This window comes from Oryza glaberrima, chromosome 3, assembly GCF_000147395.1.
Source record: "Oryza glaberrima chromosome 3, OglaRS2, whole genome shotgun sequence".
NCBI lineage: Eukaryota > Viridiplantae > Streptophyta > Magnoliopsida > Poales > Poaceae > Oryza > Oryza glaberrima.
In genome coordinates this window covers 33,630,608-33,652,580 of record NC_068328.1, presented here as the reverse complement: position 1 = coordinate 33,652,580, position 21,973 = coordinate 33,630,608, and the positions used below count along the sequence as shown (strand labels likewise).

The following is a 21,973-nucleotide window of genomic DNA, read 5'->3' as shown; positions in this document are numbered from 1 at the left end:
AACACTTAATTTTGTAGTAGTGGATTTTTTATGTTTGTTTTATCCGAGATTTTTTTTTACGTTAACTCTTAAGTAGCTAGGAACAAATATATATAAGTTTTTACTCATAAATTATTTTTAAGCTGCTAATAAACATTACAATTTATAGCAACGAAGAAACTGATTGTTAGAAAAATCTGACGATAATAAGTGAGCCACAAATAGAAAGGACACCGACCAACTGCTGTCCACTGTTGTTAGTCCGGTGATTTTGGTATGCTAAGAGCAAGTTCAATAGTATAGTGTACTACTAGCTCTAATTTATCTATAGCCGATCTAATAGCCAATTCATACAATAGTTGCTTACTATACTATTAACATATGGTCTCACCTGTTATACACACATTGTGTCTTGAAGTCCATGCTGCAGCTGGCTACAGATTTGTAGCCCGCTGCTTTTCTCTCATCTTTTATCTTATTAAAATATGTTTATAGCTGGCTAATAGTATTGTACCTGCTCTAACGCAGACTCCAGACTGCTTAGCATACTTCCATTGCGGCCATCTGGCTTTTAGTCGGTTAGCATACACGGTTGAGCTCACAGCGTACTGACGTTTTGTCCCATGAAAACGACGTCGGTGATGACGTGTTCTCCTGTACACGAAGAGATAGAGCTCAGCCGACATGCTTCACGTTACGTGTCGTACTTTTATTAGAGGCAAACAACCTGAAGCAGTACACGTTTTCGTCAGCCTGATGACAGGTTAATCCACTGTAAACAATCAAAATTCATAATCCGCGTGCCTTGCAGGGTTTGACTACGTTATTTACTGGTGTTCGTCCGAACAGAATAACACATGACTACGTTTCAGATGCAAGCTCCTACCGCACCTTGAAGATGCGTCATGCCATCATCAGCTCCTTGGGATACTTTTCCTCATTTCACTCACTCTTGAAAGCCACAAACTGCCTAGCCTGGTTTAAGGCTCCCCTGATCAAAACATTTCTCTAGGCAGACGGTCAATTTTTGATTGTTTAATAAGTTCCTGGCAAAATTAAAAACAGCATCGAACAAGAAATTTCTTCTCTATTAGGACCTAAATCTACCTACAGAAACACAGCACGCTATATTGGTAGAGAAGAACACGGAGATCTCACAAAATTCATACTGTTTCAAGGGGTATTTGGACCTTTTCCCATGTAAATACGATGATAATTCCAAATCTGACAATGATCATTTATATGGACAAGTGATTTTCATTGCACCGGAAGGCCATAATACAAAATCTGGGGCAACTCTAATGTAATTAATTGGGTGAGGTTCCGAAAAGCTCTATACCAGATTGATGTTATAACGCCAAAACTTGAGATTTGTGATCAATCCCGTTGAATATAAATGTTCCCAGCAAAGGCACAAACTGTTTGGTGACCAGCTGGAAAAGGGAATGAGTAGTTAGTGCGATGAAAGAACAATAAATGGTTGTCCACAAATTACCGTCACGAGATCAAAACACACCTTAATTACTTCTTGGGATGCTACTCCGCCAATGAAGGCAGCCACGGGATGAATCTCTGCACCCCCAAACCGGCACATTTCAGTAATCAGGTCTTCAGACAAAGGTGCCCCGTTCATACCCATCTCACTCATTACTGAAACAGCAGCTGTCTTCAGCCTAGGCACATCCTCATCAATCTCACTACCGAATCCAGTGTATTATTAGTATTATAAATACATGTACGATGTTATAATGTTCACCGAAAGTGAATGAACATTTTACTCATGCTTACCTTTCAAAGATTCCAGGGAATCTGTTATAGTTGGCTGCAAGTCGATCAACAGCACGTAGCAGAACATAGAAGTTCATTGCAAAGCTGCAGCCAAATTTGCTTGTCATTTGAATAACAAATAAATCAATAAGAACAATAACCGGTTGAGAATTCATGGAGATAGAAAATAGGAGAATAGATAACAATGGCTAGTCATTCTAACAACAGTTCCGGCAACATACAAAGCAAAGGAAGAAACAATAGCTGACTTCTCCACCTACTCCAAAGTTGCACTGCATGCTACAGTGTGACCAACTATTGGTTTGAAAGAAAACTTGTGTTTGCAACAAGACGATGAAACCACAATTCGAAGCAGAAAAAGTCTTCAATAGGTTCAATCAAGGCATCTTGTAATCCTGGTATTGCATTACAATTCAGTTTAACAGGTATTTTCAATTTCTATGATTTAGGATAGGCTGATATTCTAGGATGCAGCAACAGCAGTACTACCTTTGTAACAGCTGCATGGAGCTTGAAAACTAAAGTAAAGATGCCAAAGTATATGAACAGAGAAAGTTCCATAACATTAAAAAAATGACAAGCACAAAGGAGTAAAAGGTACTGACCAGTAGTCTTCATCGGTGAAGTATTTTTGAACTTCAGAAAGAACAGGAGAGCTAAACTCTTCCTCCATACTGCGGTACCTACAGACCTAGACAGCAGATATCACTTACTCAATAACTATCAGGTATAGTTCAACAATATTTATCAATCATGATATTTAAAGTGAGATAAGAATTAGCATGTTATATCAAATAGAAAATTGAACACATGCATTCCAGTGGAGGAAAATAAATCAGGAGTGGCATAGTTTAAAAGGGACAATTGCACCTCTTGTACAATTTAATTCTTTTGAAACAAGTGCAAAAGCAATGATCAGTACTAGCTAGTAGCTAGTATACCATACACATACAATCAGCTTTGTCTTTATCAAATATATGGAATATGGATAGGGTACAAAATACTACAAGGTTCTTCTCAATTAAAACTAGTTAGATCAAATGATTATCAAGCACATCATTGTAGCCATCCCAAACAGGTGTTACAATGTATATTTAAAGAAAGCAGCTTACTCTGAGTTTTCTAGCATTTTTGCAAAATGTTTTTATGTATGCCCGTGAAATAGAATCAGGGTCTCTATCAATTCGCTTCAAGATATCCTTTACATGATGCTCCAAGGCAAGGCAGTCAGATTCAGCCTTAGCTTGGTAAATCTTTTGCAGGCTAACATAGTACCTGTAAGGTTATAAAAGAGAAACAGCTGCATTCATGTGATAGAAGAAAATAGTTCGGCAGAAGTTGACTGAATCTGAGATCATTGCAAAGCTAGATGACTGCAGGGCACTAACTCAGTAAGTGAAGTCATATCAGGTATCGTCCCCTCAAGAGGTAGCTCACCGTTGCCCTCATTTGCAATAAATTCCTGTAAGTAGCAAGTGAGAGAAAGAAATCCAAATTGAGACATGAATGCTAATAAAAAACAATAATTTCAACCAAAAAAAGAAAGCATAAAGTATGAGTAAGTCCATGTTACACCCCTGAACTCTCAAAGAAATTTAATACCCTCCAAAATAATATCATATATTCAGAAGCTATATACGCTTTCTTCCGGTGGCACTCAAGAGTCAGACTCACTACCATTGGAAATGTCAATGCTGTATTTCTTTTTCTTGTTTGGATGGTTTAGACAACTAAGCAAGCTAACCTTTTGAATTATACCCATGATGTTACTGTCGATATAGCAAAAGAACAGAGTTTTTTTTAATCAGAAAGAACACCTTGAGTTGGATTCATGCCAGCAACTGCGGCTCCTCCAAAAACACTTTGGGTTGAAAATTTACCAGGTTTACTAAATTTTTGGTGCTCGATAATCAATTTTGTACTTGTCAGTGTTCGATATATTTCCTGAGAAGTTGAGGTGCGTTTAGTAGACTTCTTGCTAAGCTGAGGGATGTAAAATGGAAACATTCCTAAAGGGATATATGGTGCAACTTTACAGATGGTAAGTGTGAAGATAGTTCATAAACAACACATTATTTCAGGCTTTTTAATATACATTCATTATGAAAGCAGCTTCAGACACACAAAGCTTCTAGAGCTTTTTTGTTCTAAATGAGCATTCTCCAGGGAGAGAACTCATATGCAGCTTTAGCATAAGTATCAAAATTCCAAAGCTACCTGACATTTGCTTCAGGTTATATGAGGCATCTGGCTAGAGAGAAGATTAACCTTTTGGATCTGACTTGTTTTTTTAGCCCAAAAAATAAAACTAGAACTGGGTGTCTAGATCATGCAGGTTCATTGAATATCGCAGAGACACCTCAACTAACATATGATTCACTTTTTTAAAACAAAGAATCATTGAATAGCGCCGAGAGACCTCAACAACGTATGATACACTTTTTTAAAAAAGAAAAGTATCATTGAATATTGCTGACACCTCAACAACGTATGATACTTTCCAATTTGGTTTCAACAACAAACTTTATCAAGAGTGCCTGGAACCTCAGATAACAGCTCAGTGGTATGGCATATCAGACAATAGAAGTTGGCATTCCATAATTGTAAATCACAATTATAACTACCTTCAAAGCAGCCACTAAAACCCAGAAATCTGAAGAAGATGAATTCACTTCAGCGGAGCTATCATCAATTATCTGACGGATCTCATCACCTAGAAGAAATTAACCACTAATTAGAACTTGCAGTTCTGCACAGAAGCTATGTTATATTGTGTACACGTGCATGGCTGCAGGAACATACAACAAGAATACAACAGATATTTATAAATAAGTTAAATATTTATGGGTTCAAAAAGAGACTACGGCTGTGTTCGGTATCCTTAGTTCCCAACACCTCTTCCTCGTGTTCCGCACGCACGCTTTTCAAACTGCTAAACCATGCTTTTTTTAAAAAAAGCTTCTATACGAAAGTTGCTTAAAAAATCATATTAATCCATTTTTGAAAAAAAAATTACATAATACTTAATTAATCATGTGTTAATGGACCATTCCGTTTTCCGTGCGCAGGATAAGTGTTCCCAACCCTGATGTTAGAACACAGCCTACATGTAAGTACAAGACCCAGGAGGTGTTTGTTAACACATAGGCCACATTCATTCATTATGTAAACTAGAGTGACAACTTCAAGTTAATTCAAGTAGTTTTTACTAGTGGTATTTAAGAAAGGAAATAGTCAAGCACACAAAATTATGTCTGCAAGTAAAATTATACTGATAGAAGAACATTTAAAAATAAACTTACTGATCCCTGGAGTAACAGAGACTTTATACGAGGACTCCACTGCTTCTTTGTAGTTTTCTTCATCTAAATTAAGCATATGTTCTCGAATCAGTGCCTGAAGAAGATATTAGATTAGTCAATAACCTGACAGTCCCCAAAACACATTAGCAACCACTTTTTACTGATTGGGGCAACAACCCAAAACACGTACCTTGAATTCATTTTTCTCTTGCCTAGTCGAAGGTAAGCGCCCATCATGTGCATCTGCCCATTTTTCTGCAAGCCTCACAAGGATAACAATGTAGGGAGTGTGCTTGTGCACAACAGGATCTTTATCATTTATATCAATTGACTTTGCAAATCTGAAAAACATAAGCATTAAGATCAACAGTGATTTCATCTAGAATGAGAAAAGGATCATGCAACTTGCTATGCCAACAATGTAGGTACAAATAACTCTTACTGCTTGAGTTCAACCCATGGATTGTGAAGGCGTAAATCATCCAGGAAGTGGTCCGGTTTTGATTCTATAACATTGTGCTCCTGCTCAATAGTTAGGGAAACAGTTTTCAGTCTGGTGAAAATGCTTTGGCTCATGACTACTGTGGAAATGAAAACCGCCAAGCAACATTAATAAGTCCTAAATAATGAGGTCAGGAAACAAGATGCAGTCCACCGCTAAAAGTCAAATAAAGAACAACTCAGAAACTCTTGCACAGATCAATAAAGGTACCTTAACGCTGATCCTGACTAGACCAGTTAGACCATATGAACGTGCAGCAACCAACACAATATTTGCTTTCCTGCAGATATCATCTAGTTTCAGTAAAGATCTCTCTGGAAGCTGCAGTAGAAAAAACTGGGTATCAGCAAAATTTGGCCGCGAGAGGAAAAACTACGTGCACATTGTTCCTAACAATCCATGTGTAGTAAATAGCTAAAATAATAAAAGTTTGACTGTCCACACTAAAAAAGTATCTCTTACTAGAGGGAGTATATCTATGAATATCTAATGCGCCTGTGCGATTATAAAAACTTGCCAATTCTCATTTCCTTGACTTTTAAATCTTCTTGTTAAATGTTCTGGCTACGCAGAGAAGTCAAGAAAATCAATCACTGATTTTGCATCTTACCATAAGAGTAAACACACACCTGAGTAGCAATGACTACGGTAAATTGGGAAAAGAATGAAGGGTTTGTGTCTATGAGAGCCAGAGGAGACTCCTCGACAAACTTGGCATTTACAGCATCATTCAGCTCTTGCAGGAACGAACATACAGATTTTGCTCTTGATTGCCCCAAGCATTCTGCATCCACTGAACATAAACAGAGTACTCGGAACATGAGTTCCATTGCTTTACTGGAAATTTATTGAAATGGAACAGGAATAAACGCGGAGCACAGAAATTACACAGGAAATTGTTTCCCATGTCAGATTGTTCAACTTTGGAACCATCAACAACAGTAACACTCCCTACTCCTCCAAGCACAAGGTTCTTCATCGCTTCAGTTCCTGTAGGGCCACAGGTAAGCAAGCATATGCTAGCCTTCTCCAGTGCAGCCTGTCCTTGATCACCCCATATCCTGTACTTTGCATTAACAGAATCATAACAGGTAGTTTTTAGTATATGGGTTGCTTCTTCCTACTCGGATGCAAAATAAGCAGAGAATAAGAAGAATACACAAGTCGCAGGCTGGAAAAATGAAGGTCAAATTTTATAAAGTAAAACTGAACTGTGCTATTTATATATGCAACTGAACTACCCATGTGAAGCACAACTACAGCTCAGATAATCAGATGCACATAAGAAAACACCCAATTAAGCCACAGACTAGACCACCAACACCAATTATGGACCCCTAACATAATCCACTAGGGTCTTAGTAATCAGCAAAGTGCTATCAGTCGGTATCCCCAACTACATGTGAACAACGTAAACAATATTTCAACCAACCAAGCTCCAATGCATGACCGGCAGCGTTCGAAACAATTTCTGTCAGAGAAAATCCCTCCAGCTCTTGACCACCCGTCACCCGAACAGAAGGAGCTCCAAAACCCTAGATCAGAGACCGCGCCCACTCGAACCGCACCCGAACAGCGGTGCCGGAATTCCACCACCGCGAAGAGCGCTAAACCCTAGGATCGAACGGCAAGCGCCCGGAATCTACCCGTCGGAGATGGGAGAGCGCAGATGCGCGCCGGTTGCGTTACCTGAGCTGGCGATCGTACTTGGTCTTGGGCTCCGCGAAGGCGGCGGCGGTGGCGGCGGCCATGGCTTCCGGCGGCGGCGTGGTCTCCTCTCCGCGTGTGGAGTGGGCTCTGCCGCTCTTCCGAGGTTTTGCTTTGCTTCGCCTTCGCCTTCTCCTCCCTGAGCGAGGAATAAAGCGGTCTCAAGCTAAGTGGAGGCGGAGCAAGGAGAAGGGGATCGTGGGCTTTGGAGGCCAATGACATGGGCCTAATCGTACGGCCCAATATTGTAGCTACTTGGGCCTATTGGGCCGATCCAGTTTAGTTAGCATCTACCATCTCTACACCAACTAAACAACTGCACTTGCCATAAACAAGTGGGATTAGCGACATGATCTTACTTGTTTGACTTAAAGTGTTATTAGTGGAAGATAATTAAGGATTAGGAAGGTTCGTTAGTCGTTGGGGGAGACGACCAGACATGGCTAGATTCATTGTACCAATTGGGCCATTACCAGACAGCAGTACAGCACGATACTACTGAATAAGCGTTGCTGGATATTGAAGATATACGCAATTGGAGCTCTTGCTCTGATTGGTTCCACGCAAGGAGAAAACTACACATAATAGCTCCGCTTTTGAATTTTAATTTGAGCTAATTAGTCATGGCTTACGATCGATTGAGTCGAACATTTACGTGCTGTCCTTTCTTTCTCAGCACTCCTTTTCTTTTTAATAAACAGTGCATAAACTTAACCTGGTTTTCAATTTGAACTAACTGCTCGATTATGGCTTACAGTTAAGGTTGATCGGTTCAGCCATTAAGGTGATCTTTTTTTCGCCATTTCTTGTTTATTAAACTGGATCAATGAGGTGGTTGCAGATGCTTATAGTTGAAAAACGGATTTCAGCGCTTGTTAAATGTTAATTATGCGAGTCCAAACTCAAAAGTCAGAATTGTTAGACAGTACCAATTCGGAAATTAGTGAGTCAAACGATATAAAATAATCCACCTCGACCAAACATGAGAAGTTCAGCTTGCAAAATTAACAATTCATTGCTCTATGATGAAGTTTATCCGACTAATAACTACTCCTAACTAGATAAGATAAACACCAATATTTTACTAAACAGCAACATAGCTAGTAATTAAAGACAAATTTGATTTCCTTGCTGAAAGAAAAATACATCAACCCCCGGAATGCCGCGGTTACACGCTAATGCTCTTCAACAAACTGAGATTGAAACAGAACTTAATTAGCACTAGCGTAATCAACTAATCGTTGTCAATGTACACGTGAGCTCGACTTAGATTTCATGGCTAGCAAACCAGCTTTTCTCTAGTTTAAAAGTCCATCTTTCTGAAATTTTAATCGAACAACCAGTAACAGAAGTCTACTTGTACCTAGTTTATTATTAGTACAACTAGATGAAGCAGCAAGTCAACTAGTAGCGCACAGCCAAAGTCGAACACCACTCTTCGTTCTCTTCGCACCCAAGAAATCCATTTTTGCGAGCTTGGTCATCACCGAAATCTCATTGGCCATGGAAGAATCTTATATAAATAGATGGAACACCTACCTCTCCCACGATCGCAACGAATTGAAGCATTTCGTCTCGAGGCGCGGCACGATGAAGAGGCTGACATTCGGCGCGGAGCCGGAGATGGTGGACAGCGCAAGCATAGCTCAGGAGGTCATGCTGCTCCTCGAGCGGAGCGGCGGCGGCGGCGCCGGCTATGTCGTCGGCCACGGCGGCGAGGCTCCGCGCGTCTTCGAGTGCAAGACGTGCAGGCGCCGGTTCCCGTCGTTCCAGGCGCTCGGCGGCCACCGCGCGAGCCACAAGCGGCCGCGGGGTGGTGGCGGTGGTGGCGCGGCCGCCGCCGTCGCCGCGGCGGCGGGCGAGGGGGAGGCGGGTGTCGCGCTCTCGCTCGCGGCGGGGACGCCGGCCGTGAAGGCCTCACGCGCGCACGGGTGCGCGGTGTGCGGCGTGGAGTTCGCGCTCGGGCAGGCGCTCGGCGGCCACATGCGGCGGCACCGCGTCGCCGGCGCCGAGGCCGACGAGGCGGTGAGCGCCCGCGGCGGCGAGCCGGCGCCCGAGCGGAATCCACGCGAGGCGAGGGGTGTGGTTGGCTTGGACCTGAACGCTGCTCCCGCCGACGACACAGGCCTCCTGCTGGTAGACTGCCTGTAATGGCATTCTGCACTACCTAACCATGTGATCGTTTCTTCTTTTTATCGTTTTTTTTGGTTTTGTAAATTTGAAAAATTGGCAGCTGTTCTCCAAAAAAACAGTAGGATCAATAGTTCAAAATACAACATGAATACGATTTGATTACAGACTTGTAATTACAGAATTGTAGTTTGCCTTTCTTGCATGAATCGTGCAAGATCATTCTTTCTTTGTAATAAAATAAAATAAAATAAATACTATGGGTGATACTGGGCTTGCAGCGGGCATCGGCCAATAGACAAATTCTGGAGTTGATTATGTTATAGGTCGTGGTCTTCGATTTCTTCTACGTTCTACGTGATCAGTAACCCAGTGTCGCAAGTAACTGTAGTTGAACACTGCAGAAACGCAATTAACTACATAAAAAAATTTGCATACTTCTATGTTATCTACTGGCTGTAGCCTCAACATCAGCACAGCCAACCCAATTCTATATGCGCTCATCATTATCAAGAGCAAGAGTTACTTTCCACCAATATTCAAAGTAATTGTTCTCACTTAACACCCATTTGTCCAAATCAAGACAATTGCAATAAGTTAAATAACGCACAAAGAGAGTAGCTGACAAAGAATGAAATGATAAAAATTACAAGCACCATTTCACCACCATTTTATCCATGTAGTGAGAACCCTTCTAAGATCCACAGCAAGCTGATTTCTGAGCCGCCGCTGCCTCGGCTTCCCCTTCCGATTTGATCTTGATGGTTCGGTCCTGCAATCAAAAGAACACAATAAGGAAAGGCGTTATTGAAAAAAAGTATGTCAAACCAGTTAATTCATACCTCAGGCTTGGAATCAGTCTCTGAGAGTCTTTGTTTGATATCTCTTGCTATAGAAAAGAAAACCTGCTCAACATTCAGGTTTGTCTTTGCACTCTGCAGTAGTCATAATGAAACGAAATTATGCATGGGATTGGCTACAGAGGTTCGGGCATCAATGCTTAGGAGAAAGCAACATTTATTGTCACCAACAAGTTACGATGAAGGAATACCAGAACAGAAGTTGTGACTTCGCACTAACCGTTTCAAAGAACTTGATTCCGTATTCATCAGCAAGAGCCTGTCCCTTTGAAGTGGGTACAGCCTGCACGAATGAAATTCAGCCGATATGAATAAGAGAGCTAAGAAATATTCCAAATATACAATTTGAGAAGGTCATTGGGAACTGTAATGGTAGGTGCATAATGTCAAACATGTTTTCTATTATGTTTACGCTTTGACACAACATAAATATATCTAGTGATGACCATGCTAGATGGATCAGAGTAACACCACAGGATGCAAATCTTATTCACGAAATGTTTTTCATACTGCATATGAAACTAACCATTCCAGAGCATGAAATAAAAATGAGATGACAGAATAAACATGTGGAAACAGCTAAGCCAAGTAGATTATACCCTTTTGCTTTCATCCATATCAGCTTTGTTCCCCACCAAAATTTTGTTCACATTATCAGAGGCATGTTGTTCGATGTTTCTGATCCAATTTCTTATGTCTGAAATCCAGCAACAATGGAAATATTCAGAAATTTTTGAGCTTAAGTACTATCAAACAAAGCATCTGAAGTAAAGTGGTCAATACTGTTGAATGAAGACTCATCGGTGACATCATAAACGAGTAAAATGCCCATTGCTCCCCTGTAGTAAGCTGAAACAATGAAGCCCATTTCAGAAGCTTGATCAATGCAATTGCCAGAAGCAAACTTAGCTTTGCTGAAAGTAAACAAACATACCAGTGGTAATAGTTCGAAAGCGTTCTTGGCCAGCAGTATCCCAGATTTGCAATTTAATCCGTTTACCATCCAACTCAACGGTCCTTATCTTGAAGTCAATACTGTTTCAGAGAATTCAGTGAGGACAATATATAAGGTGATGCTATCATTCAGATGTTTCCTTTGGGGACTTTTTACAGGACATACCCAATTGTGGTAATGAAACTAGTCGTGAAAGAGCCATCTGAGAACCGTAGGAGGAGACAACTTTTTCCTACACCTGTATAATGTATATAAACCTTTTAAATAGAATGTACGTGCCACTAAACACTGAAACATAGTATGAATATCAAGTAAGGCCACAAAAGGAAATACAAATACAAGAAAAAACATTGATGTGGAAACAAAATCAACATGAGTTAAAGGGCTCCCCTAGGTACACAGAACCAGACAGATGCTATTTACTCCCTCCGCTTCATATTATAAGTCGCTTTGACTTTTTTTCTAGCCAAACTTCCTTAAGTTTGACCAAGTCTATAGAAAAATTTAACAATATCTACTGCACCAAATTAGTTTCATCAGAACTAAAATTAAATATATTTTGATAGTATGTTTGTTTTGTATTGAAAATGTTGTTATATTTTTCTATAAACTTGGCCAAACTTAATTAAGTTTGACTAGGAAAAGAAAATCAAAGTGACTTATATTATGAAATGGAGGTACCAGTTTCATTTTATTGTCAAACTAGAAGACCACCATACCGTAAATATGGACCAGGCCACATAAGCACAAGGAAGATAGTTTAGTTGAACTCTGCTTGCAAAGCTGCTAGTGAGTGGGAAGGAAATGTTATTGTATGATTTTTACACATATCCTCAAATATTTACTCTTTCAAGGATGAAAATGAACAATGCTTTCACATAGTAGAAAACAAACAGCATGATTACAGAAACCCTTTAGTAAACTTTTATGTGGTACAAATATTATTCGAGCCTCAAAATACTGTGGTGGGAGGGCTGGGCTGGGTGAAAATATCATAGAATATACTTGGAGCCTAAGCCTGCGCAAAATTCTAAAACATATGAATCTCAGCAGCTCCCAGGCCTGAGACGAACCACAGCCTTGAACTTGGCTTGCCTCAACGGCTAAAAAAAACACAGAGCGAGGTTCCAACAGTGCACGTCAGGTCATCAGGTGAAAGTGTTGAAACCATTGTCAGTTCTCTTATAATGACTTAATGAGAACCCTTACAACAAACAAAAGTAACCACAACAGCTACTTACAGGCGTTAGTTTCACCAATAAACTATTCATGACTTCATATGGCGATCAATCTAACAATACCAGCATTTTAATGTGTGTCTCAGTTTGAGAATATATCAGGTCATAATCACATGATTGTCGCAAGCAGGAACAGAATCGCTATTACAAAACACTTATGCGTAGAAAACTGAAACAATTGTTGCCAACGGTTTCGCATGCTTCGATTCATTCACCCATTCAAGTTTCACACACACACAAAAAAAAAAATCCCCACAAACTGATCCAGATAACAGATCCCGCTCGAATCCTCGGATCAAACGAAACAACACACTTCACGCCGGAGGAACCAGATCTCGCGCGCGTAGATCGAGGGAGTGAGAGAGAGAGGAGGGGCCCGCGGCTACTCACCGCTGTCGCCAATGAGGAGTAGCTTGATGAGATAATCGTAGTCGGCCCGAGCCCTAGCCGGCGGCGCCGCCATCGCTACCAATCAATCCCCCAAGCCCTAACACACAATCAACATCGATCAGATCGGATCAAGCAACGAAACAGCAAGCCGAAAACGAGCAATGGCGAGCCGCAATACCGTGGTACACGCGCGGCGGGGGGGCGCGGCCGTCCGAGGCGGCGGCGGCGATCTCCTCCGGCGTCGTCTCCCCCTCACGAGCAGCGGCAGCGCAGGCGGCGAGTTGCGTGGGGGAGGGGAGGAGATTCGCGAGGCGGAGAGGGGGATCGAAGCACCGCGCCAGCCTGGGTTGGGTGGTCGTCTACTTGGGTTGGGTTGGCTCGGTCGGAAGCGTCGTGGTGGAACCGGTCCACTCGTCTGACTTTTCACAGGTGTCGCGCGCGTGCGCCCGACTGGGTCCTAGGCCCGGCCCATTCAGGCCCATTAGGATAAGGGCCCAGTGCGAAGAACGAGGCCTGAATGCTGTGTGGGCTGTCTGGCCCGATGAAACATGATGGATTTTAGTTTTTTTATTTCAAAAATGAATTCGGATTTTTTGTTTAACTAAATGCCAAACCATGTGTGGATTTGAGCAAATAAACATTTTAGACATAGAAAATCTCCACTTGTCAGGGGGGCCGAAACTATTTAAATTTCGCGGCGCGCGAGTAGGTCTGCGGTCGCGGTCGATAGTCGACTTAATTTGCTTATCAGCAAACGTTGCGCGCTTTGCGTAAGCACTGTCTTTATCCTAGTGAACCACAACACGAAATTTCAAGTCTTCTCGATTACGCCATTTGCAATTCGAATTTCGAAATATTTAGACTTACAGTTTTGATGTCTGTCCCGCGCATTTTTCGGTGCAAATGCAGCTAACCAACAAATATCTAGCATATTCGGTGTGTTGTCTTTCATGCTTGCTTGCCTACATACACGCGCCAACTATTGAATGACAGTCTATTTAGTCCGTATACTCCCTCAGTACCATAATATATGGGATTTTAAGTTTTTTTTCAATGTTCGACCACTTGTCTTATTTAAATTTTTTTTTAAAATTATTATTTATTTTATTTGTGATTTACTTTATTATCTACCGTACTTTAAGCACAACTTTTCATTTTTTGTATTTACAAAAAGAATTTGAATAAGACGAGTGGTCAAACGTTACAAGCCAAAACTCAAAATCCCTTATATCGTGAGACGGAGGGAGTAATAATTAGGAAAAAACCAAATCATTTGGTCCTAATCAAACTAGCTCAATTTGTTTATGCAAGCTCGCCTCCTCCATGGACATAATTAATGTGCGTGCCCAACATGCGTACGTTGCCGGCCTGCCCAACTACTTCTAGTAATAATTATCATTGTTCTGCTGACATCGATCACAAGGATTAACCGTGCTAAGCACTCAACCGCACGTACGTAGCGGTACTTGGATCAATTTAACCACACACATGAAAATACTCCATGATCCATGATCCATGAAAATACTAACATGGAGTATACTAAATAATACCGTACCGCATGATTTGGTTTTTACTGCACTGATTGCTCGTTTCCGATGTCCTTTAGTACTGTACTTATCAATATGTTCAATTTTAACTCCACACTATCCAATAGTACCATATTAAATACTGGAGTATATGTCATCTAACAATTTTTTTCCGACCACCTTCCACGACGACCCGGCACGATTTTGATAATCGGATGCTAGTTGATACTTGCATTGCACGACCGCCGTTGCTTCAGATAGCCTAAATATTACACCACAATGGTACAAATCCAGCACATACACACTACTAGTACTAACATTGACGCTGACAAGCTATAGTTCGCACACAAGATTATACATTAAATCTCAGCTGTAAAATCTTTACTCGTAAAGTAAGTCGTTTAGTACAGCGACGCGGTCTCTAAAATACAACTTTGACTTTTTGTTTCTATAAAAATATTTATTAAAATATTATATATATATATATATATATACTTTCATGAAAACATTTTTCAAGACAAATCTATTCATATAATTTTTACATTTTTAAACTCAACAACTTTAGAGATATTTGTGATTTATATTCTCAAGAATTAACTTAAACATTATTCTAAACGATTTTTTTTACGAGTAAGAGGGAGGGAGTACTAATTTATTTCTTGTTTATTGCGCGCCGGACCAACCAATACATTGCTTGTTCAGTTAAGCGCGTACACACACATTAATAATTATCCGTTTAAGTGAACACGTATCACAAGTTTTAATTCAGTCAATATATCGGTCAAACAGCACACTTCTTCGCCAAAAATATTCAAATATACGCGGCCATAATATAAATAAATGTACGAAACTACTATACGCATCTTTCTGAGAACAGACAGAAACATGCGAAAATAAATAAATAAAACGAAACTGAAACGCAAGTGCAATTCCACGGAGGCAACGCAAGCAAGCAGCCAAGAAGGCAGGCAGGCAGGGTGGTGGGTTGAAAAGGCAGGCGCCGAATCCCACGCGGCCGCTGCCGCGCAGCGCAAGCGCCGCCACCGAACGCGCCCCCCCGCCTCCTCGCGCCGAGGCGACGCGACGCGACGCCCGCGCCGCTCTCGCCGCGGCCGATCCAGCCCCCCTGCCCGCCTATATCTGCTCGGCTGATTTCGCGCGCAATCCCGCTCGGCGCTCGGAGAATCATCATCATCCGAGGCTTGTTTTGGGCGGTTACCGCGGCGGAGTCGGAGGGCTTGGATGGGCGGGCAGGGCGCGGGCGGGGGCGGCGGGCGGAGGTGGACGCAGCGGCCCTGCCGTACGGGAGGGGGCGGGGTCGTCAGGCGGACGGTGGCGGCGCTGGCGAAGGAGCAAGGGGCCACGGCCGCGGCCGCAGTCCCGCGGCGTGCGGAAGGTTAGCGCCAGTTGCTCGTTACTATGGTTGTTTTTGGCGTGGCGTTTGAATTTGTTCATGGTTATGTGGTTGATTTCACTGCTTGGGAGTTGCGACCGCGTGTTCACGTTTTCCGTCGATTTCGCGGCTGATTTCGCATGGTGGGTTAGTGCTTGCTTCCAGGAATGGAAGTTTGTTAGTAGGAATTAGGATCGTTGAAGCGAGGGGCTTTGCTTACGTCTTCCTTGCATTTTGTTGGGTTGCTTGCAGGAACAAAATTAGTTTGAAATAATGCAAATAGTGAAAATCGAAGCTCCTTTCCGTTTTGTTTCTGTGTTTATCCGAGAGACAGAAACTCCTATGAACACAAAAGGGTAGAAAAATCATGAAAATCAAAACAAAACGGGGTGTCCTGCTATGCGTTGCGGGTGAGATTAGTGTTTCGAATTCTCAAGTGTCCTATAGAACAAACTATATTTATGGAAGCTTTGTGAATTTGTGACGTCGTTAATGTTACATCTTATAGGCTTATAGCATCTTTGAATGGTTCTTGTTATGGAACTGAAAAAGAGGACTATTTGCTTTGGGGTTGACTTATTTCCTGTGCTGCCATTTCTTGTTATCAGGAACAGGACTTTCGCTTGTGGGCAAACAACGATGTATCCGTGGAGTATCAAATTTCAGTAGCAACACTGGATCCACAACCGAAAATGATTATGTAAGTTATTCATAACTTCAAATCGTTCAGTGATCTCCTATGAGAAATATTAATACTATTAGTACACTACAAACTTGGAAATTTTCTATGCCGTTTCTTGTTTCTGAAACATATTTGTTGCTACAGATCTGTTCAGACTCTAGGGTATTCAATTACAGAAATTCTAGTGGCACTTCTACAAGATGTTCTGCCAGTGAACAACTGAAAAATGGAATGGGAAGTTGTCATTCACAGCCTTCTGTGTTGGCAGAATTAATGCATTTTGATACAGCAAAGGCAGAAACTTCCTTTTCGAGTTCAAGACGGAGCAAATTCTCTTACAATTGGAAATCGCTTCATGGAAGTAGTACTACCTCAAGTTATGGATCACCCTGTCATCCTATGTTCAACCTCAGCAAACACAGTACTAATCCGAAGCCACCTCCACCATTAAAGAACTCCGCACTGATGAGTAATTTCAGTTATCAATTGGTTAGAAGTGCTGAAAGTCCAAAGAATGCAAAATATTCCCTATCAGAGAAAATGTCACACTTACTAAAACCACCTAATAGTAGCAGTCATCAGAATGGAAACTTCACTGTTGGTGCTTTAAAGAGGCGTCATAATATTGCACATTTTGGAGGAGCAATCAACAAGCTTTTGAAAAATGAGGTTCATAAGAAGGCCACCCCATCAGAGGGAAGACATTGGCAGACTTTATTGGATAACTCATTAATCCGACAGAATAAATTGTACTGTTCAGAGCCACGCAATGAAGAATCAACTGAACAATCATGGAGCTCTACAGACAGTGAGTCTGAGAAGGCTGTGTGCTTTTCCTCCAGTGGCAGCATTGCTGATTTGCATGCATCGGTTTCAACTGACACCAGTGACTCAAGTGACCACTCTATGTCATCTTCGTGCCTATCAGTAAATGATCGATGGAAGATGACTTTTAAGAAGGTAAATATTGGAAAATGTTCTTTTAGAAGAACTCTCCAATTGTGATAACATTCTCGACAGGAAAAGTTTAGCTAGTATTTGTATTTGTCTTCTCTATTCAAATAGCCATATTTATTTAGCTTTTATTATTGCTTTCCTTCAAATCTGCTAGTTATGTTGAGCTTCTCAAATGTTATGTGTCAGGTACACTGTGCCCTTGCTGCAAATTTAGACTCTATGTATGTCACTAACCACAAGGAGCTAGAGCAGCCAAGTCCAGTATCTGTTCTTGAAATTCCAGATGAGGATTTCTCTGTCACTAAAAGCATCAAGCTAGGTACAGAAGATCCTCTTGATCTGATACTGTTCACTTCCTATGTTACACTTTCCTTTTATTGTAGTTAACTTTATTTTCTACCTCTGTATTGCAGATCTCCATCCAGAAAGTGAACTTGTTAGATGTCCATCTGTTGAGAGTACAGCTGAGGTAGGAGAAATTGGAATCAGTGATTATGCTTTGGGGGTGGATGGACTAGATGCTAGTCTGAACGGTGAAGCAATACAGCTTGTTGAAGATATCTTTGAAGAATTTGGAGATGAAGAGGAAAGAGAATTTTCTTACGTGCTGGATATACTGATTGTTTCTGGCATTCATGGCACCGCGGAGGATCAGCTGTACAAGGTATGCCAATCTCTTGATTGTCCCGCAGGCTATGATGTGTTTGAGAAGCTTGAAAAGAAGTACATGAAAGTTGCTGAATGGTCAAGATCAGACAGGAAGCTTATCTTTGATATGGTTAACACCATATTATCAGAAATTCTTGCACCATGTTTGGACATGCACCCGTGGGTGAAATCTGCTAGAAAAATGGCACCAGTATGGGGTTCAGAGGGTCTCCTGGAGAAGATTTTGCAGATGTTGGTTCAGAGACGGGAAGAACTTGGGCTAAGTAAGACTAAGCCTGAGAAGAAAGCGTTAGATCGGAAGTGGCCAGATTTATCGGATTGCATTGACAGGGTAGGGAGGGATGTGGAGGACATGATAAAAGATGATCTTTTGGAAGAGATGCTTTTGGATCTGTTCAGTTAGGCTGTTGGCTGCTTTCAGAGTTTCAGGTTTCCATGGCACAATACACTTGCTTCCCCCTTATTTAGTTTTTGATTTTTCTTAGGTACTTCTCAGCTTGTAATGTTTCTTCGTTGGTTCATAAGGTCAAAAGTTTTTTTTTTTTTTTTGGTTTGTTGAAGCAGTGGTTGACGAGTTTTTTAGTTGAGTCGCCGTGCTTGAGGTATAGAGCAAGTTGTAAATTTTGTTAGTTTAGATCAGGTCCGTAGATTAAATTCTTTTAGAACGAGAAAGGGCATCCCATAGGTTGTAAGTCTTTGGCGGAATGTATAAGGAGTATAGTCGCTCTCTATTTGTTGGATTTTCTCAGTTGAAGGCATTTAAGTCTGTAAATCGGGGAAATATTACCCTGCCAACATTTGTATTGTTCATTGGAGAATAAATGAAGTGTGTACTTCTGAGTTTTGGTTGAGAGAAACATATCGGGTAAGAGTAAAAAATAGTCTGCTTGAATGTGATTATTGTAGTTTAGTATATGTAACATAGAGCTGTTTAGATGATGGGCATGTCTCTATTGAAAAATAGATCCTGCATGGCTGCATCCCTAATTCCTCTGGTTGTTGAATGAATTGTGTGGTGTCGTAGAATCTTTACTGATTGAATGCTATCACTCGTCATTTCCACAAGCCTAACCTGTAGGAATAATTAATTATGTTTGACTTAATTTGTGATATACTAAAAGGAAGCTTTTGTATAAATCCACCTTATAAAATGACTAATTTCCACATCCCAATTGCTCCCAACCATCCTAACCATGCTTCGTGTGGACCGTAATAAAAAAAAAACAGCCTTCCAAAGTGAAGACACTCGCCAAGAATCTCAAGGAAAATACCAGTACCTTCTTATAGCACACAAAACAATACTCAACTCTAGCCAACTACTCCTCCGTTCCAAAACAAATGTAATTTCGCACTGTTCTTATCTAATGTTTAACATTTCATCTTAATTAAATTTTTTTATGATTAGTATTTTTATTGTTATTAGATGATAAATTATAAATAGTATTTTATGTGTGACTAATATTTTTAAATTTTTTTATAAATTTTTTTTAAATAAGACAGACGGTCAAACGTTGGATACAGATACCCTCGGCTACATTTATTTTGGGATGGATATAGTAGTAACAATAAACAGTAACAGAGTCCAACGCAAAAATCAACTTGACATAAAAGTGGCATGATAGCTCTAATTTCACGAACACATGTTGTTGTTGTCAAACTTGCCACCAAACAGCACGGCAGCTCCGACTACACAGTGATAGCATCATCTTGGCCAAAGATATCATCAAAATGAACAAACATCACCGATTTCTCACAGTCGACATTAGAATCATTCTTACCTGTAAAATTCTAAACAAAACATTGCTTGTAAAAGTGCAAGAAGGCTTGCAGGCCAGAGATAGAGACAAGACATCCCCGTTCACCAGCAGCACAAAAGAACGCAGCAACGATCAGTGGCAGCGTTGCAATTACGGACCGGTGTGGCGGTGTTGTTGCCCATCCCATCAATTTAGCAGCTGCGATGTCACCACCACAACTATTCATTATAGCCACCCAGCTAACACCATCTCGTGCGCTCGTGGCCCTTGGATTCAACTACCCCCGCGCCTTGATATTTGCAACTACAAATTTGTCTATATACAAAATTTGTCTCCACGTTTTCTTGGATAGTTAGTTGCTCACCCGATCCTGTATCCATGGCGGCCGTGTCGGAGGTGGAGGTCGACGGCGTCGTGTTCCCGCCGGTGGCCCGCCCGCCGGGCTCCGGCCACGCCCACTTCCTCGCCGGCGCAGGTTTGTTTGTGTTTGCGTTGTGTGTTCCGTGTCAGTGGAGAAGTGGAAATGCCGTGCAAGCGAACTTGCTTGCTGGTTTGATCGATCCGTCGTGCAGGTGTGAGGGGAGTGGAGATCGCCGGCAACTTCATCAAGTTCACGGCCATCGGCGTGTACCTGGAGGAGGGCGCGGCCGTGCCGGCGCTGGCCAAGAAGTGGGCCGGCAAGTCCGCCGACGAGCTCGCCGCCGACGCCGCCTTCTTCCGCGACGTCGTCACCGGTAACTCATCTCGCTAAATTTGTTGCTCGTGTCGACGGGCGGCGCGACATGACATGGGCGTCGTCTCGCGTTGCAGGCGATTTCGAGAAGTTCACGAGGGTGACGATGATCCTGCCGCTCACCGGCGAGCAGTACTCGGACAAGGTGACGGAGAACTGCGTCGCGGTGTGGAAGGCCGCCGGCGTGTACACGGACGCCGAGGGCGCGGCCGCGGACAAGTTCAAGGAGGCCTTCAAGCCCCACAGCTTCCCTCCGGGCGCGTCCATCCTCTTCACCCACTCCCCGCCCGGCGTCCTCACCGTGAGCACCAATCCGTTGTTGCCGATTACTCCGATGCGTGATTTGCTTCGTGATTTGGACTCCGTTTGATTCGATTTGCAGGTCGCGTTCTCCAAGGACTCGTCGGTGCCAGAGGGCGCCGTGGCGGCGGCGGCGATCGAGAACAGGGCGCTCTGCGAGGCGGTGCTGGATTCCATCATCGGCGAGCACGGGGTCTCGCCGGCGGCGAAGCGGAGCATAGCGGCCCGCGTCTCGCAGCTCCTGAAGGCGGAATCCACCGGCGACGTGGCGGCGGCGGAGCCCGCGCCGGTGTCCGCGTGAAAATCGAGCTGCGAATTAACCGCGCATCGAAGAGCTCCTCCTACACTTCTTGTACACTTCTACTGCCCTCGTGTTTGACAATGAAATAAAAGGAAAGGAGAAATCGCGGCTGTTCTTCCGTTCCATCTCTGAATTGCCTGTGCACGGCTCGCCACGGTAGGGGTGAAAATGGTTACGAAAATTCTCGATCGACGCCATTTCTGTATAATGGGTACTGTTTTCGATCTTATTATTTTTAGCTATTTATAATTTTTTATACATTATAGTATTAATTAATATAAACATCAAATTATTTTTAGCTATTTATAATTTTTTATATATTATAGTATTAATTAATATAAACATTAAGTAGTTTAAATAATAAATATGGTTAATTATCCTGATCGAACGTCGTTTTCAAAATATGCTACCAATTCAGATCGTTTTCACTTATACGACCGGTGAGTACGGGATATTTTCTGCGATTAGGTAGACGCGAATGGCTGATGTGAGTGGCCACGCAATTATGCGAAGCGAGCGAATGCGAAACACGGCTTTCCGTTAATGGGGCCCGGCCCAATTGGCGTAAGTAGATAGGGTGGGCCAGTCAAGGGAGGATCTTTGGTTGGGCCGGCATTAACAACGGTGCTGAAACCGTAAGAAGTCCATCTTCCACCCTCAACTAATGCTCTTTGTAGGGTTTCATAATGTCTACAAAATGAAGACACATGACTATGGCAGATGTGAACGACTATGCAGTTACACGAAGCAAGCGAAAGGGGGGCAGCTAATGGGCGGGTGATAAGCTACTCTCTCACTTCCTCC

The 21,973-nt window shown here is 42.1% G+C and overlaps 5 protein-coding genes across 6 annotated transcripts; 3 read left to right on the top strand and 2 right to left on the bottom strand.

The window, feature by feature from the left end:
• Positions 1-1,133: 1,133 nt before the first annotated feature.
• LOC127767996 (NEDD8-activating enzyme E1 regulatory subunit AXR1-like) lies at positions 1,134-7,431 on the bottom strand. Of its 2 annotated transcripts, none has more exons than XM_052293496.1 (14): positions 7,261-7,431; positions 6,460-6,632; positions 6,201-6,364; positions 5,782-5,892; positions 5,512-5,591; positions 5,260-5,410; positions 5,070-5,163; positions 4,392-4,480; positions 3,156-3,229; positions 2,880-3,042; positions 2,373-2,458; positions 1,768-1,851; positions 1,496-1,676; positions 1,134-1,412 (listed from the first exon to the last, which is right to left on the bottom strand). In XM_052293496.1, the coding sequence occupies exons 1-14, from the start codon at positions 7,320-7,322 to the stop codon at positions 1,329-1,331; spliced, it is 1,596 nt and encodes a 531-aa protein (XP_052149456.1). In that variant the 5' UTR covers positions 7,323-7,431; the 3' UTR covers positions 1,134-1,328. The 2 variants fall into 2 exon arrangements, with proteins under 2 accessions (XP_052149456.1, XP_052149457.1); XM_052293497.1 differs by having other exon boundaries at positions 1,496-1,652.
• A 1,072-nt stretch (positions 7,432-8,503) lies between these two features.
• LOC127766110 (zinc finger protein ZAT12-like) lies at positions 8,504-9,695 on the top strand. Its single transcript, XM_052291159.1, has one exon. It carries the CDS (start codon positions 8,782-8,784, stop codon positions 9,427-9,429), a length of 648 nt encoding a protein of 215 aa, XP_052147119.1. The 5' UTR covers positions 8,504-8,781; the 3' UTR covers positions 9,430-9,695.
• Positions 9,696-9,914: 219 nt separating this feature from the next.
• Positions 9,915-13,206, bottom strand: LOC127766111 (ras-related protein RABE1c). The gene is made up of 9 exons (XM_052291160.1): positions 13,030-13,206; positions 12,852-12,948; positions 11,389-11,461; positions 11,203-11,303; positions 11,052-11,117; positions 10,868-10,965; positions 10,489-10,551; positions 10,251-10,343; positions 9,915-10,180 (listed from the first exon to the last, which is right to left on the bottom strand). The coding sequence occupies exons 2-9, from the start codon at positions 12,922-12,924 to the stop codon at positions 10,103-10,105; spliced, it is 645 nt and encodes a 214-aa protein (XP_052147120.1). The 5' UTR covers positions 12,925-12,948; positions 13,030-13,206; the 3' UTR covers positions 9,915-10,102.
• A 2,131-nt stretch (positions 13,207-15,337) lies between these two features.
• On the top strand, positions 15,338-19,043 carry LOC127766107 (uncharacterized). Its single transcript, XM_052291157.1, has 5 exons — positions 15,338-15,773; positions 16,379-16,470; positions 16,597-17,412; positions 17,596-17,728; positions 17,823-19,043. Exons 1-5 carry the CDS (start codon positions 15,620-15,622, stop codon positions 18,479-18,481), a joined length of 1,854 nt encoding a protein of 617 aa, XP_052147117.1. The 5' UTR covers positions 15,338-15,619; the 3' UTR covers positions 18,482-19,043.
• A 1,053-nt stretch (positions 19,044-20,096) lies between these two features.
• LOC127766109 (chalcone--flavanone isomerase) lies at positions 20,097-21,292 on the top strand. Its single transcript, XM_052291158.1, has 4 exons — positions 20,097-20,310; positions 20,408-20,569; positions 20,646-20,869; positions 20,951-21,292. Exons 1-4 carry the CDS (start codon positions 20,214-20,216, stop codon positions 21,167-21,169), a joined length of 702 nt encoding a protein of 233 aa, XP_052147118.1. The 5' UTR covers positions 20,097-20,213; the 3' UTR covers positions 21,170-21,292.
• Positions 21,293-21,973: the final 681 nt, after the last annotated feature.

Bases quoted from the DNA above. Each gene is read 5' to 3' on its own strand.
- LOC127767996 (XM_052293496.1), bottom strand. From the start codon at position 7,322: ATGGCCGCCGCCACCGCCGCCGCCTTCGCGGAGCCCAAGACCAAGTAC. The intron at 6,633-7,260 runs GTAACGCAACCG...TGCAAAGTACAG, and splicing joins AAGTACGATCGCCAGCTCAG to GATATGGGGTGATCAAGGAC. The intron at 6,365-6,459 runs GTAATTTCTGTG...GTTTATGTTCAG, and splicing joins CATGGGAAACAATTTCCTGT to TGGATGCAGAATGCTTGGGG.
- LOC127766110 (XM_052291159.1), top strand. From the start codon at position 8,782: ATGGAAGAATCTTATATAAATAGATGGAACACCTACCTCTCCCACGAT.
- LOC127766111 (XM_052291160.1), bottom strand. From the start codon at position 12,924: ATGGCGGCGCCGCCGGCTAGGGCTCGGGCCGACTACGATTATCTCATC. The intron at 11,304-11,388 runs GTATGTCCTGTA...TCTCTGAAACAG, and splicing joins AGTTTCATTACCACAATTGG to TATTGACTTCAAGATAAGGA. The intron at 10,344-10,488 runs GTTAGTGCGAAG...TGACTACTGCAG, and splicing joins GAATCAAGTTCTTTGAAACG to AGTGCAAAGACAAACCTGAA.
- LOC127766107 (XM_052291157.1), top strand. From the start codon at position 15,620: ATGGGCGGGCAGGGCGCGGGCGGGGGCGGCGGGCGGAGGTGGACGCAG. The intron at 16,471-16,596 runs GTAAGTTATTCA...TTGTTGCTACAG, and splicing joins CCACAACCGAAAATGATTAT to ATCTGTTCAGACTCTAGGGT. The intron at 17,413-17,595 runs GTAAATATTGGA...GTTATGTGTCAG, and splicing joins GGAAGATGACTTTTAAGAAG to GTACACTGTGCCCTTGCTGC.
- LOC127766109 (XM_052291158.1), top strand. From the start codon at position 20,214: ATGGCGGCCGTGTCGGAGGTGGAGGTCGACGGCGTCGTGTTCCCGCCG. The intron at 20,311-20,407 runs GTTTGTTTGTGT...TCCGTCGTGCAG, and splicing joins CCACTTCCTCGCCGGCGCAG to GTGTGAGGGGAGTGGAGATC. The intron at 20,870-20,950 runs GTGAGCACCAAT...TTCGATTTGCAG, and splicing joins CCCCGCCCGGCGTCCTCACC to GTCGCGTTCTCCAAGGACTC.